Source organism: Microcaecilia unicolor, chromosome 2 (assembly GCF_901765095.1).
Source record: "Microcaecilia unicolor chromosome 2, aMicUni1.1, whole genome shotgun sequence".
Taxonomy (NCBI): domain Eukaryota; kingdom Metazoa; phylum Chordata; class Amphibia; order Gymnophiona; family Siphonopidae; genus Microcaecilia; species Microcaecilia unicolor.
The window spans coordinates 108,508,140-108,526,038 of NC_044032.1; the positions used below are offsets into that span (position 1 = coordinate 108,508,140).

The window sequence follows — 17,899 nt, forward strand, 5'->3', positions numbered from 1 at the left end:
ATTTGGGATAATAAGCTCCTTAGGAATTAGCCTCTCTATAGAGTTATGATGTCAGCTGTCACTTTGAGTGTGGTGCAAAGTCAGCCACTGTAAAAGAACCATGATTTTTGCTTCAGTTTTTATTACTTGTGGTCCTTGTGTGTGGAGGCTATTTGTTAATTACTGTCTTTCATTATTTAAATTACTATATTCTGGCTTGGATACTGTGGGTTTAGCAGAGGGATGCAGACTACAAGCTCACTGGTTCTCATTCATACAATCAAATTTGAGTTTTTTGGCTGCAGTTTCAGTTGAAAGCATTCCGGCAGTTTCAGTGGCAATTTTAGTCGAAACTAAAGTGGCCTCTATTCTCAACCTTTTTCTCCAATCGGGACAAACCTGAGATACATTGTTACTTATGTTACAAACTGCAAACATGACCTTCATAGACCTTTGAGTTATTATAAATGTATTTATTTTTTAATACATCACTCGCAAGGTAATTAAAACTACGCAAGTGGTGTACATAAAAATATACTTTAATCCACTAGCTTCCAATCCCCACAACTCCCCCAGTCTGGTTAGTATACCATACTTCAAAGTACAGCAATAAAATTTAGCAATCCAAAAATTAAAACCTCTAAATACAAGAAACAAAGATGCAATTCAACCTCTATCATCGCAAAAAGACATCTGATACTTCCCTTATCCTGTTCAGTGGAGTGGAGTAGCTGCCTAGTGGTTAGTGCAGTGGACTTTGATCCTGGGGAACTGAGTTCGATTCCCACTGCAGCTCCTTGTGACTGTGGGCAAGTCACTTAACCCTCCATTGCCTCTGGTACAAAATAAGTACCTGAATATATGTAAACCACTTTGAATGTAGTTGCAAAAACCTCAGAAAGGCGGTATATCAAGTCCCATTTCCCTTTCACATACTTTCTGGAGTATTGTTCAATTCCATATAAATCCAGTGTTAGCTTATTCCACAAATGCAATCAAATTCTGCACACATGATCCTACCTCCCCCCCAAGCAACAGGTTAAGATCAGAACTAGGACATTTCTCCATGAAAGTAACCATATAAAAACAATTCCAATCCTCATATTATCTGAGCAATAGCAACATAAACCTCTCTACTACTAGGTAAACTGTGAAATACAAAACCTGAAGAAAGTCCTAATTCAACAGACAAATAGCAACTGCAAGAACCCTACCTATGAATAGGCAGCACAACAAATATTACACTGTGCCCTAGAACACCAATGCACCTACTACAGGTAAAACAGAAAAAGTGGGACTACTATAATTCTCTACACAAAGAGAGGCAACACACAGACACAAGAGCCAGCTCTTTGGATCCAGTGGGTGCTGAGCAATCCATTATTAAGCAAGCTCCTTCACTGTGTTGAGGGAGGGGTAATTTGTATTGTGTCTGGCACTCCCAATCATTTTGGCGCCTATGCACAAATAGATCCTCACCAAATACAGAACAAGGGATCACAAATTTGAAACAAAAATTAGGAACTCCATGAAGTCAAACTCAGCATACACTGCAACACTGGAGAAAACAAAACAAAACAGAAACGCATGTTCCCTTGAACTGTTACAATTGTTTCAGGGGGTACTGAATACCGGCACCTTTTCCATTGTCTGCTAAAATTGACCCGTGTACCCCAAGTTTTAATGAAAGAGCTCAGGCTCTACACATCAATTCTGCCTTGTCATAGATTCTGTGACTTGTTGCAGGGGGCCTGGCTATTGTGGGATGGGTCCCTCAGTGATTACCCCACCCCTGAAGGATGGCCTGACATTTGAGTACCAGCACCTTTTTCGCTAGAAAAAAACACACTGTTAATAAGTAAATAACAATTGATAAAATATTAAGTATTTTATACTCAGTTTGAAAGAGTGAATTGATTCATTGTGACTTACACTGAACATTTTGGTTAGTCACCCCTCAGCATTGTGTCTATAGTCTATTTCCACTATTGCTCCTCTGGCTGGGTGGAAAGAATAGAGGAGCTCTGACATGCCTGGGAAGTCACCTGCTGAAGTAACACATTACAGAACTAAAACTCTGCCACACCCAAGGGTTGATTTGAACTCCCAAGGAACTTTCCTGTTTGTCCTGGACCAGATGGTAAACATCCAAGGGTACTCAAAGATCTCAAACATGAAATTGCTGATCTGCTGTTAGTAGTATGTAACCTGTCATTAAAATCTTCCATAGTACCTGAAGTTTGGAGGGTGGCCAATGTGACACCAATTTTTAAAAAGGGTTCTAGGGGTGATCCTGGAAATTATAGTCTGGTAAGCCTGACGTCGGTGCTGGGCAAAATAGTGGAAACTATTATAAAGAATAAAATTATAGAACACAGACAAACGTGGTTTAATTGGACACAATCAGAATGGATTCAGCCAAAGGAAGTCTTGCCACACCAATTTGCTTCATTTCTTTGAAGTTGTGAATAAACATGTGGATAAAGGTGAGCCAGTTGATTTAGTGTATCTAGATTTTCAGAAAGCTTTTGATAAAGTTCCTCATGAGAGACTCCTGAGAAAATTAAAGAGTAATGGGATAGGAGGCAAGGTTCTGGTGTGGATTAGGAATTGGTTATTGGACAGAAAACAGAGGGTAGTGTTAAATGGTCATTTCTCTCAATGGAGGACAGTGAACAGTGGAGTGCCGCAGGGATCTGTACTGGGACCAGTACTATTTAACATGTTTATAAATGATATGGAAATTGGAATGATGAGTGAGGTGATCAGATTTGCAGATGATACAAAACTATTCAAGGTTGTTAAAACACGTGAGGACTGTGAAATATTGCAGGATGATCTTAGGAAATTGGAAGACTGGGCGTCCAAATGGCAGATGAAATTTAATGTGGACAAATGCAAGGTGATGCATATTGGAAAGAATAATCCGAATCACAGTTACCTGATGCTAGGGTTCACCTTGTGGGTCAGCGCTCAAGAAAAAGATCTGGGTGTCGTTATAGATAACTTGCTGAAATCTTCTGTTCAAAAAAGCAAACAGGATGCTAGGAATTATTAGGAATGGGATGGTAAATAAGGCCAAGAATACTATAACACCTCTGTGTTGCTCCATGGTGCGAATTCACCTTGAGTACTGCATTTAGTTCAGATATAGTGGAATTAGAAAAGGTTCAAAGAAGAGTGACTAAAATGATAAAGGGGATGAATGTCACGTCTGTGGCCGTAACCACCCTCATACTTACCCTGTTTCTGGGAGTCAGTGGCTGTGCTGGCTTCTGCTGGTCTCTGTGTCTGTCTCTGTCTTAGTTTCTCTCTGGCTCTGTGTGCTGATTGCCTTACTGGACCTCACCTGTGTGGGCTATGCCTCTTCCAAGATGGCTGCCGCCTCCTCTGTGCCAGCTTCCAAGATGGCTCCTGCTTGTCTTTCCTGTGGGCTCACTTCCTGTGTGTGTCAAGCCTCTCTTTGGGGTCAGTGTACTTCCTGCTTCTGTTCTACTGCTGGTGACTCATCAGTGAGAGCCTTCATAAGGAAGTGCTGGGCTTGCAGTCAGTGCCTTTGCATGAAGTGTTATGCTCTTAGGCCAGGTCAGGGTAGTGGGTGTCTGCTGCACTACTGCTTAGCCTCTCTCTGGGTTCCAGCCCAGCTTATTTCTGTGTCTGTTGTCTTTCTGTGGGGTGAAGCCTCTGTCCCTGGCTTACTCTGTGTTTGGGGTGAAGCCTCTGCTCCTGGCTTACTCTGTGTTTGGGGTGAAGCCTCTGCTCCTGGCTTACTCTGTGTTTGGGGTGAAGCCTCTGTCCGTGTTCTCTGTCTGCATGTGAAGCCTCAGCCTTTGTGAGTTCCCACTTGGTTTGTGGAGCGGCTGTGGCTTCAGACCCTTGGCTTGATATTCCTGGTTTACTCTGTTTGCTCTGCTGCCAGCCCAAGACCCTTGTCCTGTCTTCCTGGTTTACTCTGTTCGCTCTGTTGCCTATCTTGAACCCTGCTTGTATTTCCTGAGTGTATATCCTGAATCCTGCCTTGCCTAGTCTGTGTGCTTACCCTGCTTGTATTTCCTGTGTGTATATCCTGAATCCTGTCTCTCTGTCTAGCTAGTGTTTATTGCCAGGGCGTGGTCCCTGTTTCCTGCTGCTTCCTAGCTAGTGGGTTTACCCACTGGGTATTCCCTGATCCCCAGTCTGCCTTGCTGGCATGTTGCCCTAGTCTTTGTTCCTATGTCTTGTCTCCTTGGTCTGCCTTCTGGTTCTTGCTAGTGGCGGTGCAGCAGCTCCCTGTCTGAGTTTAGTTCCTAGTCTAGTTTCCCTCGTGTTTCCTAGACCCAGGGGGGGGGGGGGGGGTCCTCTGGGTCTCCAGTTCCAGCCCTGTCCTTCAAGTCCTGCCGGCCACCTGCACGCTAGAGCTCAACTCTAGTGGAACGGTGGCCAAGCGCAGGTGAAGCGGATCCTGTCCTGCCGGTTCCAGTTGCCTACTTCCGATGCCGAGTTCCAGTCCTGTTCTTCCGTATGTCCGATTCCAAGATGGTCTTGCCTGCCTCTGCCGCTCCTCGGCAGGGGCCCATGGGCTCATGATCCCCAGTGCTGCCTCGAGGACCTGACAGCATTCCAAGGGCCTCGAGAATGCAACAATGAACTCCTCTCATATGAGGAAAGACTAAAGAGGTTAGGGCTCTTCAGCTTGGAAAAGAGATGGATAAGGGGAGATATGATTGAGGTCTACAAAATCCTGAGTGGTGTAGAACGATTAGAAGTAAATTGATCTTTTACTCGTTCCAAAAGTACAAAGACTAGGGGACACTCAAAGAAGTTACATGGAAATACTTTAAAAACAAATAGAAGGAAATATTTTTTCACTTAACGAATAGTTAAGCTCTGGAACTCTTTGCCAGAAGAGGTGGTAACAGCAGTTAGCGTATCTGGGTTTAAAAAAAGGTTTGGACAAATTCCTGGAGGAAAAGTCCATAGTCTGCTATTGAGACAGACATGGGAAGCAACTGCTTGCCCTTGGATTTGTAGTATGGTTGTTGCCACGACTTGGGTTTCTGCCAGGTACTTGTGGCCTGGCTTGGCCACTGTTTGGAAAACAGGATACTACTACTACTATTTAGCATTTCTATAATGCTACAAGGCGTACGCAGCGCTGCACAAACATAGAAGAAAGACAGTCCCTGCTCAAAGAGCTTACAATCTAATAGACAAAAAATAAAGTAATCAAATCAATTAATGTGTACAGGAAGGAGGAGAGGAGGGTAGGTGGAGGCGAGTGGTTACAAGTGGTTACGAGTCAAAAGCAATGTTAAAGAGGTGGGCTTTCAGTCTAGATTTAAAGGTGGCCAAGGATGGGGCAAGACGTAGGGGCTCAGGAAGTTTATTCCAGGCGTAGGGTGCAGCGAGACAGAAGGCGCGAAGTCTGGAGTTGGCAGTAGTGGAGAAGGGAACAGATAAGAAGGATTTATCCATGGAGCGGAGTGCACGGGAAGGGGTGTAGGGAAGGACGAGTGTGGAGAGATACTGGGGAGCAGCAGAGTGAGTACATTTATAGGTTAGTAGAAGAAGTTTGAACAGGATACGAAAACGGATAGGGAGCCAGTGAAGCGACTTGAGGAGAGGGGTAGTATGAGTAAAGCGACCCTGGCGGAAGACGAGACGGGCAGCAGAGTTTTGAACCGATTGGAGAGGGGAGAGGTGACTAAGTGGGAGGCCAGCAAGAAGCAGATTGCAGTAGTCTAAATGAGAGGTGACAAGGATGTTGATGAGGGTTTTGGTAGAGTGCTCGGAAAGAAAGGGGCGGATTTTACGGATGTTGTAAAGAAAGAAACGACAGGTCTTGGTGATCTGCTGGATATGATCAGAAAAGGGGAGAGAGAAGAGTCAAAGATGACCCCAAGGTTTCGAGCTGAGGAGACAGGGAGAATGAGAGAGCCATCAACAGAAATAGAAAACGGGGGGAGTGGGGAGGTGGGTTTGGGGGGAAAAATGAGAAGCTCGGTTTTGGTCATGTTTAATTTCAGGTGGCGTTGAGACATCCAGACAGCAATGTCAGACAAGCACGCTGAAACTTTGGTTTGGATGCAAGGTGAGATATCAGGGCTAAATAGACCATTGGTCTGACCCAGTTTGGCTACTCTTATGTCTGTCACAGGGTAAGAGGGGATTAAAAAGTCTAGCATGTCTGGCTTATTTTTAGCATGAAGCAGTGGTAAGGTAGCTGCTAATTTGGTAAAACAGGAGTGCCAAAAAGGTGAAATAGAGACTTACCTGTTAATTTCCTTTCCTTTACTCCTACTAAATCAGATAGACACTTGAGTTGTACTAAGCAACCAGCAGAACACATCTTTGTAGTGACATCATCACTGCCTGTAAGGGTTGTGTCATTGGTAGCCTCCCAGAAACTGTTCTCAAGTCAGGAAAATGACAAAAACAACTACCTGCAGAAGGCCAGTGCAGAGCAAAAACAAGCAAAACCCAAACTGACCAGACAATTGATCCAGACTTCTACCACAAAAACAACATTTCAACACCAAACGGCCAACAAGGAAAATATAGGCATCTAATGATTTTACACCTAGATATCACTGGACAACGACTAATAGCATTAGTCCTGGACTAATCTAATAGCATTAAAGGAAAAGAAAAGTAAAAGACTAAACTTGACCATTCCCACATGTATGGGATGATAAGTACCCAAGCACACTCCAGGAAGGAGAATGCCAAAGAAATCCTAAGAACAGTTTCCGCAAAAGGCTCAACCTCTCCACTTCTATATTTAGCTCCCCAATTTTCAGAATCCAACACATTCTAGCTAAGAAAATCCACCAACTGATTCTCCAGCTCAGAAACCTGCACAGCTGATAAATGAACCAGATTTTTCTCCATCCATGGCATCAGAAGCTCCACTTTTAGGATCACTGCCAAGTACCCCCCTGCCTGTTTATACAGTGATTGCATTGTTGGACTGCACAGACTGCCCAGCCTTTGGCCATGGAAGAAACTGCATAAGAGCCACAGACTGCTCTGCCCTGGAGCCTGTTGATGGACCACTGGTCCTGAGCTATCCACCTACAACAATGAGCCTCTCCTAACCCAGAAGGCTTGCCTCCATTATCTCTATCCACTCAAGAGGGTCCAAGGGAACCCCCATTGTGAGACTCAACTGACTGCAGCACCTGACCTGCAAAAACCCACCTGACCTGCAAAAACAATAAACCTTGGGAGCCCACTAAAATAACAGCTTCTGCTAAAGATGGCATACATGAGCCCTTGCCCAGTTACAAGGTGACTACCATGGACCCCAGCTCCTGAAGATAATCCTACGCCAATAAAGCCAACAAGCTATAAACCAATAAATCTGGGACTGAAGCTTGATTACGTGCTCCCGAGTCATGAGATGTAGATGTAAGCTTCAGAGAGGTCCAGGGAGAAGAAGTATTATCCTGTCTGGACCAACATGATGACCAATTTGAGACCCTCCATACAGAAACAGGGCACCCCAAGATGCCAATTCACCATCTTGAGATACGGAAGGACCCATCCTTTTTTGGCACCATGTGTATGCCTATTAGATTCTTGATGTACTGACTTTCTGTGGAACCACCAAAGAAGTTTACATACTATGATATATACTGAATACTGGCTGCAATGGACAGAGACTACTGCCTCCAAGGCCACCAGCCTAGCCACTTGTGCAATGAGACAAAAAAGGTGTCAAGGACAGGGGAAAATAGCTTGAGCACATAATCCATATGGATGTTCTGCAGAACCCACTGGTGTGCAGAAATCTGTGTCCACTTTGGATACAAAAACACTCAACAGGCTCCACCTTGGAGAGGACCCACATCCCTTCATTGAGAGGCCCGAGAGGATCCAGGCAGTTGGGCTTTGTTCTTCAAGCATGTGGAAAGGACTGCCTCCCCCCCCCCCCCCCCGAGAGGAGGAGTGGGAGGACTAAGATCCCCGAAGACCTACCAGCCCAGAAGTGCCTAGAATCCCTCAGGCAAGAGTGGCCCCCGAAGCTCCTTGCAGATGAACAGGGCCTATCTTCTGGCAGCTTCTGAGGCTTAGATTTCCAAGTCCTTAACCAACTCATCCTGAAAAAGACTACCCTTAAAAGCTTTCTCAAGCCCAACATACAGGCAGAGAGCCTACTGCCCAATATCAAAAGCCAAAGTTGCCACAGGACTGTCACCGCCGAAGTCACAGACTAAGCCAAGAGCCGGAAGAAATTATATGTGACAATGGCTAAGAAGGCTGTTCCCAACTCATCTGGACTGGTCTGGCATCGATAAGGAAACACAATTGTACAATTTTAGATATTTGTGTATTCTATTACATGTTTTTTGTAGATGCACAGTATGGGCCAAATTATTAAGGTTTTATTCCACTTGGTGTTTCTGGAGGGGAGAGGTCCTTTCTACCTCACCCATGTAGCTGTATGACTGCAAAGTCTTGCTGCCCCTTTTACTAAACCATGCTAGCATTCCCAGTGTGGAAGTGCCTACAAAACCCATTCACTTTGAATGCGCTTCATCAGCATTGCGGTGCGGGAATCGCTAGCGTGGTTTGATAAAACAGGCCCTTAATTTATGAAATAAAATATCATATAAGAACAGAAATAACACCAACACTCAAGGAAAGAAGCATTGCAGTACTATCTGCTTTGTTTGGCTGTGCATGACCCATGCTTTTATCTAATCAAAATGTTTTATACTACCAATACAAATTAACAGCATTTATTTTTGCTTAAAGGAATTAAGAAATCTATATGGTTCATCAAAATATAAATATAATGAAAAAGAACAAAAATATTGCCTAATCTTAAAAACACTTTTCTATGAATTAAGAAAAAAAAAAAAGATAAAAATGAAATAGAAAGTAGACTTTACCTGAGCATCAGATTCTGAAAGTGTTTCAGTACCTAGAAGCGTTAGCCTGTTCTGAAACTAGACAAAAAATAATTTTCAGTACATTTCTTAAATATTCTGGTTTCCCTGAATAAGAAAAAGGTAAAAAATTAAACAATTTCTTTCAATTCATATTTTCATTTAAAACAAAACAAGGCAAAAAAAACCCCACAATATTGGAGTAACATTTTCCAGCTCCCAAGAATTTGACTTGCAGGTTCACTAAGGGGCCCTTTTACTAAAGGCTACTGCACAGGTAGTGCATGGGAAAACAGCACTACCACTAGGAATATCCAGCGATAGTACTGTATTCAGCGCACGCTGTTTTCCGCGCACATAAAATACATTTTATTTTCTAGCGTTGCGGGGGGGGGGGGGGGGGGGGGGGGTTGGGCTGCCCAGCAGTAAAGGACAGCATCCGATTATCAAGTGAGTAGCTCATGAACCCTTACGGACGACTAAATAAAAGGCAGTAAGGGCTCGGGCAGTAAATTGCCGCAAGTCAATGTTTTTATTAGCGCACGGCCATTTACTGCCTCCAATGAAAACAAGGACTTTTACGGCTGCAGTAAAAAGTGGCCGAAGAACGTGGGAAACCCATGCACTAAAACTACCACCAGCCACTTTTCAGCACGGCTTAGTAAAAAGACCTCTGAGTGCAATCATTACTTCTCAGTGCTTACAGAGTCAAACCCTAATAGTAGTTAACCCCTGATGCAGCTTCTAGAGAGGCAAAACATGGCCACGTTGGGTTGTGTTTTAAAGTGGCAAGAAAAAAAGCCTTTTAACTTTTGAAGACATGTCTGCATTTGTGGAATGCGCTACTTTTTCTGCAGAACTTTGGTTTCTTTTTCTGGATTTCCTTGACTTTATAGAGCAGAACAGAGATACCAGAATCATTTTCAAGGAAGAACTTGCAATTTAGGAGGTCAAACATCCCAACCAGAGGGAGAGAGAGAGGGACAATACAGGTGACCCTCTATTCAAGCACTGTTAACCACTGAAAGTTCATATCATAAAATATGTCTCAAAACAGCAGAAAAAATAAAGAGGGTATACGACCACCACACATAACAGCGGTGTGGTAGTTATGAATACATTTACTAGGGATTATATTATGGAAGTAGACAGTTAAATGACCAGAATTTTTGCATGAAATTATGACAGGATCCCACTGAGTACTTACAAGAAGAGAGAATAAAAGACAGTCATGTCATTAGGTTTTGAAGATGCTTGCTTGATAAAATGAGATGGGATTTTTATCTGTCACTTATCCTATTACTCTTTCTCTATATAAACTTGCCTATAGGTTACTGTTACCTATAGGTTGCACTCCTACTTTCCTCCTTATACTGTCCATGTAGTGACTCACAAATAGGTCACCTCTTCCCTTCCCACATCGGTGATATATTTCCTGTCATACAGAGGGCACGGATCTGGCAGTGCACCTGAGCACAGGCCTGTGCTGGTGCCAAAACTGCTTTAAAAGCCTGAATAGGTATGAACGAGAGTGGAGGAATGGGGGTGGGGGGGGGGGGGGGGGTGGAGGGAGAGACACACTGCATGCATTTGGTGCCAGCAGGATAGTGAGTGGGGGATAAGGAGGAGAGGCTGGAACCATGTAGGAAAATGGTAGACTCGTGCATAGGTTGCCTCAACCCCATGACTTTTGACCTTAAAAAGAATCAAACATTTTGCAATCCATATGTGAACATATATATGGGATCTAAAACCCATTAATCTCTTTCTAATCCCCTGAGGAGACCTATTGTATCTCCCATATAATTTAACAGCACTTTGGCTGCAACAAGGAAAAAACATGGCAAAGCACACAGGAGCAAGGTAATTCCAGGACAAATTTAGAATCCAGGAGAACAGATTCAGGACCAGGAACCAAGGCACAGGAAGAAAATGCCCAGTCAGGAACAAGCTCAGAGGTAGAATAAAAATAACTCAGTGGGCTGACCCTAGCAGAGCGAATCAAGGCAAACAGGCAAAGCACAAGATCAGCTGCAACCATCCAGCCTAGTTCAAAGTAGTTACAAGCCCAGCTGTTATATAATCTTGGTCTCTGGATAACTCCATAGCAAAACAGCCATGTGGGTACTCTCTAGTTTGCCTTAACTCTATGGCCACTGTATTCCAGTGATATGGAAATGCAATTGAAAATGCTCTCACTCTTGAACATCTTCAGTGTGGTTATACTGTAGGCATACTAAAAACCATCTTGGCTGAATCTAATGCTCTTGCGGGATTATACCAAATATGGAGGTCCAGTACCCAAAAAGCTTTAAATCAAGCTAGAACCTAAAAGTATTATCTGGCTGGCAACAAGGAATTAAATATAGCTCCATTAAGAAAGAGAGAACACTTTCTCAGCATACTCTCCTAAAAATCACCTTTAGTTGTCACATTCTGAACTACTAGGGGTCAGTCAGGATTTTAGGATATCCACAATGAATGTGCATGAGATAAATTTGCATACAATGGAGGCATAGTATGCACATTAAATCTCATGTATATTCATTCTGGGTATCCCATAAACCTGAATGACTAGGTATGTCATGAAGACTGGGTTGAGAACCCCTGTTCTATAACTAGGGCATACAGGACTAATGAACCAGATACTTCCATAACATTCTTTATACCACAGAGGCAATGTAATAATCAAAAGGGAAGATACAGTTACCCAAACTTTTTACTATTGCCAGAAAGTCCTGTGTTGGATTTTACAGAATTTGTTTTGAGTAGGCTTCTAGTTTCTTAAGGACTAGCCTCCACATCTCAATTTACAAATGAGCACATCTTATTAATCAGACCCAGGATGCTAGTTTGTTTACCTCCTCCATCTGTTTCCATTTCTTATCACATTCATCAAGGAGTTCTTCCACAGCATCCACAGAGCACCGAGCGTGAGGTGTGATATCTGGAGCAATATCATGCTGGTACAATGACATATGCTTCGCTAGTTTCTCAGCCTACAAAAAATAAAGCCAAGATAAAATGTTGATGGTTCAATAAATCAGATATGCTTATATCTAATGCTTAGAAGGTACTGTGTTGTAATACACAATCTTAAGTTTCTGCTTAGCGGCAGACTCTGTATTCTACAGATCCCTAAGTACAAAAGTGCATTAACATGTACTATTGGTATCAAAAATTCTAATTGGTTTCTAGCACTGTAATGACCATGAAAAGAACAAAAACAAACCTATACTGTACTCAATTTATGCAAATTAGGGACTTAGAAATATTTCTGAAGAAATTATTGTGGCAGAGAGATGGTTAGACTGTTTTCAATATTAGCCATTAATACATAGGACAAGGTTTCATGTGCAGGTCAAAAGAGAATGAATCTCTATGATCTGCACTTTAGACCTTCAAGAACTCACATACTATGATCTTGGCAAAATAGAGCAATTAGTTTTGTAAAGTAATGCTAAATAGGTTAGAAAGTGAACATTTACTGTAAGATGTTTCCTTTTAATCCCTCTGCAGACTTAGGGTGGTGTATGCAGTTTTAAGTTTTGGGCGATATATATGAAGTGTGTGCTGGGTGGGGGTATCTATGGTTATAAAAGTGTGTCTGTTCCCTGACTTACGATGATGCCATGGAGCAAGGAGGAGTGCGATTTCTCTGCTCCCATTTCTCCCACAATAATCAGCTCACAAATCAGCACAGAACAACTTACCTCCTTGGTACCTCGATGTGGGTCAGTTACTGGCTTCCTCAGCTGGCAATATTGTGACCATTTTCAGATCTGATGGCATTGAAATTGGCAAAGAAAGAGAAATGTAGGCCTGAGGAAAATAAGATTGCTGATAAAAGCACATCTCCCTCACCCATGCAGAGCTCCAACTGGGCAGCCAAAATTGTGGCTGAGGTCAAAGTGGCCCACGCTGTGGGCAAACAATTACAGTAGATACTGGACAAGCTGCACACTATACAGCAGCATTTCAATGCATTAACTACAGAGTTACAGGCAGTACAGCCACCGTGTGGGGATTGTGGAGGACACACTGCAGACGGTAGAGTGGGAATGGCCTCGGGTACAGGGGAAGCTTTGGGGCATGAAAGACAAGGTGAAGAAATTGGAGAATTGTTCAAGGCAGAATAATCTCCATTTAGTTGGCCTGCCAGAATTGATCTCAGATGGTGAACTGAGGAGTTTTTTGGATAACAGCATCAATGCAGCAGTCAAGTTCGATGGGGCCCTTATACATAGAAAGGGAGCATCGCATGGGCCAGAAGCAGGGCACTAACAACCGCCTGATAGTGGTAATATTCAAAATCCTCAGCTATGTTCATAACATGGGAGATTTTGCAAGCACTCCGAATCAGCAAATCACTGGACTACAATAATCAAGTGTTATGTTTTTAAGATTTCTCCATTAAGGTGTCCCTGACTTAGCGAGCGTACTCCCCCATGTGCTCTTGATTGGTGAAACTGCAAGTGCAATTTAGTTTTCTATTTCCTGCTCGCTTGAAGATCATTCGTAATGGAGTGGAAACGTTTTCTGAACCAGTTGCAGAAGCAGAGAAGTTTGTACATAAGAGTAGCCATACAGGGTTAGACCAATGGTCCATCTAGCCCAGTATCCTGTTGCCAAAGTGGCCAAGCCAGGTCACAAGTACCTGGCTGAAACTTAAATTGTGGCAATATTCCATGCTACCAATCCCAAGCAAGCAGTGCTTCCCATGTCTATCACAATAGCAGACTATGGACTTTTTCTCCAGGAACTTGTCCAAACCCAGATAAGCTAACCGCTATTACTACATTCTCCGGCAAAGAGTTCCAGAGCTTAACTATTCATTGAGTGAAAAAATATTTCCTCCTATTTGTTTTAAAAGTATTTCCATACCTTCCTAGAGTGTCCCATAGTCTTTGTACTTTTGGAATGAGTAAAAAAAAAATCGGATTTACTTCTACTCGTTCTACACCACTCAGGATTTTGTAGACCCCAATTATATCTCCTCTCGTCTTGCATGAGGAAAGGCTAAAGAGGTTAGGGCTCTTCAACTTGGAAAAGAGACGGATGAGGGGAGATATGATTGAGGTCTACAAAATTAACCCTAGTAGCTCTAGCACCCGAACATGGACTCCTGAGCACTGTCCTCTAAGGTGCTCTTCACTATCCAATCATCGAGATAAGGGAACACATGGACTCCCCATTCTGCGTAGCGACGCTGCAACTACTGCTAGACATTTAGTGAAAACCCTTGGAGCTGATACGAGGCCAAAAGGAAACACATGGTACTGGTAGCAATGTGTTCCCAGCCAAAACTATAGATACTTTCGGTGGGCTGGAAGTATCGGGATGGGAGTATATGCATCCTTTAAGTCCAGAGAGCCTAGCCAATCATTTTCCTGGATCATGAGGAGAAGGGTGCCCAGGGAAACCATCCTCAATTTTTCTCTGATCAGGAATTTGTTTAGGGCCCTTAGGTCTATGACAGGGCGCATCCCTCCTGTTTTCTTCTGCACAAGGAAGTACCTGGAATAGAATCCCCGTTCTTCCCCTGATAGAACAGGCTCGAATGCATGGGCCTTCAGAAGAGTTCCTCTGCAAGTACCTGTTTGTGCTCAGAGCTGAAGAAATGAGATCTCGGGGGGGGGGGGGGGGGGGGGGGGGGGGCAATATGTAGGTTTCTCATACCAATTGAGGGCATATCCAAGACGGACTATTTGGAGAACCCACCAGTCGGAGGTTATAAGGGGCCAACTTTCTTGAACAAACTTCAGACTCCTCCTAATCAGCAAGTCATCCGGGATGGGCATTTTGACAGCGGCTATGCTATGTTGGAGCCCAGCATCCTATCTTTCCTGCATTCCATCCAAACCCTTGTCAACAGCTACAACAAGCCCCAAAATCTTTTGAGGGCGAATTCCACTACCATGAAATTGTGAGGCAACTGAGGCCTCTCAAATCCAGGCGTGCTGTGGATCCAGTACATGGTATCTATCTTCTTGGGCAGTTTAACGTTTTCCAACAGCTTGTGAAACATACTATGTTAAAAGCTCAGAATCAACAGTGCCCTCTGTCCCTGCATCTCCCAGTAAACAAAAGCCCATATAAAATAAGCAAGCTAATTATTAGCCAATGCTTCTTTAACATATGAAGTTACAAACATCCAGAACCAAGCTAAATCTTAAAACAAGCAGACTTCCTCCTCCGTAGCTTCCAAAGTTGCGCACAAAGGGGTGGGCTGGGCCCCTTTGGCACGCCCCTTCAGCATGATGCCTCAAAGAATTTAGTGTGTTTAAAATACCCTCTAGGCTGACATCAGTGCTGGTGTCTGGCTCCTCTCACAAAACATATTCGCAGTGCAGGTATGGGAAGTCAACTCAGTGCACTTGTTGAAAAGTGGGAAAGATGCGAAAAAATTAAACCAACAGGAATAAAAGCTGCTAGTACACAGCGTGTCTGCATCTGATCATGCTGGAGTCAATGAAAGAGCCACCAAATGGGCCAAATCAGACTGGAAGCTCCAGAGAAGTACCCCTCCCCACACACTAAAAAAAACCCCAAAAAAACAAAAAGTGAACCAAAACACATGTTTAATGGGAGAGTCCCAGGTTCAGCAATTTAGAAACTTAAAGTGAAATGTAGCAATTAGAAAATAGGGTATTGCATTTTAGAAGGTGAAATTCTAAATCCTTATACTTTCCAAACCCCTGTGGCCCAGAATTACCTCCTTGCAACTTGCTCCCCCTCCCCTCAAAATGACTCCACAGCCCAAAATCCTACTTACCTGCAACTGACCCACCAAACCTGCTATATCATCTTACAAACTGCCCACCACCACATACTGCCAGACCGGGCATGGGAGGGAGAGAAGGGCGGTTAATCATGAATCACAATTAATTTTTTAAATCGCAGTTAATCATTTTGCATGTTCATTCCCACAGATACACACACGAGGACATTTTTAGGGGGTCCTGTGAGATGTGCTCAGGAATCAGGGGGTTAGGATTGAAAACTGGCTTTTGTCAGAAGAATTTTACATTAATGTCCAGAAGGTCAAGAGACAGAAAAATGTCAAAGACATTACCTGAGTTTAAAATCTCTACCTAAAGTTCTCTAGTTTCCCCTGCCCCATCTCCTGAGAGTGACCCTGCTCTGCCTGCTTGCCTCCACCCTAACTAGCAGCAGAGATTGAAGGTAGGATCCAGCCAATGGAAAGGCAGTCCTAGCAGATTACTGGAAAGCAATCTAATCACAGGAACGGAGGAGGTGATCAAAAGAGTTTCTGCATCTGGTGGAATGCAGAATATAAATGAACACCTTCCAAGGAAAAGAATCACGCATTTCTATGGGAGAAACAGTTCCAACAGTTGCAGTATACATACACTGATGCACTGTAATACTGATTAAGAAATTGCACCTTCTTTATGATCCTCACCAGACTATTCGAGAACCTATGGGTTATGCCCATCAACCAGCAGATGACAGACATAACCTACATGTTCTGGACTGGTCTGGTGGGAGTAAAGGAAAGAAAAATTAGCAGGTAAGACCTAATTTCTCGTTTCTAAAACTGTTTTCCCCTTCATCTCTTCTTCTGATCACAGACACACACAAAAAACACATATACCCCCCCAACACACTTAAATACAGAGGAGGTTGGAAAGAATTGCATGAGTTCTGCTTTTTCCACTTGCGTTCAAGCAATTTGCATTGGGATTAAAATAATTAAAATAAATATGTGTTTTTACACTCACCTCCCTTAAAAGTTCATCTTGTTTATCCTGAAAACACAGAACAATGCAACAATTATAAAAAAGGAATACTTAAGTCCATGTGGGCTCAATTCATTCCCAGAGGTTTCAGTTGCCACTGGATGAAAGGCAGCCAAATCAAGCTCTTGTGAATAGGAATATTTGGCTGCTATTTGAAACACTTCAAAAACATTTCTGAAGGATCCAAGAACGCATTGGTACATGCAGAAGGAACATCCCATATATACTCCTCATTACAAGGCTCCATTTCGCTTTCAGCCCCAACACCAAAGATACAAGTCTTCTCCCCAAATAATTTATTCTTGCGCAAAGCAGAAGCCCAGGAATGTTCACAACTTTTTCAATGGGTTCAATTATCTCATGCTCTCAAATCCACCAAATGGAATTTTAATAAGATAATAAATTGCTGTAATTTGACCAATCATTTCCAAACATTGTACTGTCATGCATAGTGGTTCAGTGTTCTACAAATCTTTCCTATACACAAAAAAAAATTAAAACTACAGCTATCATACACAAAAACTTTGGGAAATTGATATTCAAGGCAACTTGTCCAATGATTTCTGGAAACTGGTTTGGTCAAAATGTCCCCGAGTCAAATTTCCATCATCCATTACTCAATCTACTACTATTTATCATTTCTATAAATCTATGTTTTCCTTCTTCATTGTTCACTATGGACACCAAGAAAAGCTAAACTTTGTGGATCCACTTCCTCAAATTTATGTTGGTCCTGCAAATCAACAATTGGAACTAACTCGTTATCTTTGAGCGTCTTAATCCCCAATTATACTGGTCAGCCGTTTGTAAAAATTATCCCAAATTTTCAAGCTTCACAAACGTCTATCTTTAAAACATTTGATATGGAAATCAGCTTTGGTAACCAACCTTCAAGCTTTATTTGATTTTCTAATGTTGATTGCTTTGAAAGTTATAATCAACCACTGGAAAGATAATACCAATATGTATACATTTGGTAGAATTGGGTCATTATATTTAAAATATATGAACAAACGTACTTGATCAATATGCTACCCTTCAGTGGTGTAGCCACAGGTGGGCCTGGGCCCACCCACTTAGGGTTCAGGCCCACCCAACGGTAGCACATATTTAGCAGTAGCTGGTGGGGATCCCAAGCTCTGCCAGCTGAAGACTTCCCCCTGATGGTAATGAAAATGCTGCTCGCCACAATACTGGCACCTGCGCATGCTCAGTTTTCAGCGCATGCCTGCTGCAGACTACCAAGGTGGAGAGAAGCATTTTTCCACCAGCTGAGATATTTTT

The 17,899-nt window shown here is 42.9% G+C and overlaps 1 protein-coding gene across 3 annotated transcripts in view; it reads right to left on the bottom strand.

Annotated features, from left to right (window-relative positions):
• Positions 1 to 17,899, bottom strand: part of CENPK (centromere protein K) — a 75,808-nt gene that overhangs the window by 57,184 nt on the left and 725 nt on the right. For all 3 annotated transcript variants that reach the window (XM_030193185.1, XM_030193187.1, XM_030193186.1), the window contains exons 2-4: positions 16,598 to 16,624; positions 11,714 to 11,851; positions 8,856 to 8,912 (exon numbers count right to left, since the gene is read on the bottom strand). In XM_030193185.1, the coding sequence (XP_030049045.1) occupies positions 8,856 to 8,912; positions 11,714 to 11,851; positions 16,598 to 16,624 (222 nt within the window). The remainder of the gene's footprint in view (positions 1 to 8,855; positions 8,913 to 11,713; positions 11,852 to 16,597; positions 16,625 to 17,899) is intronic.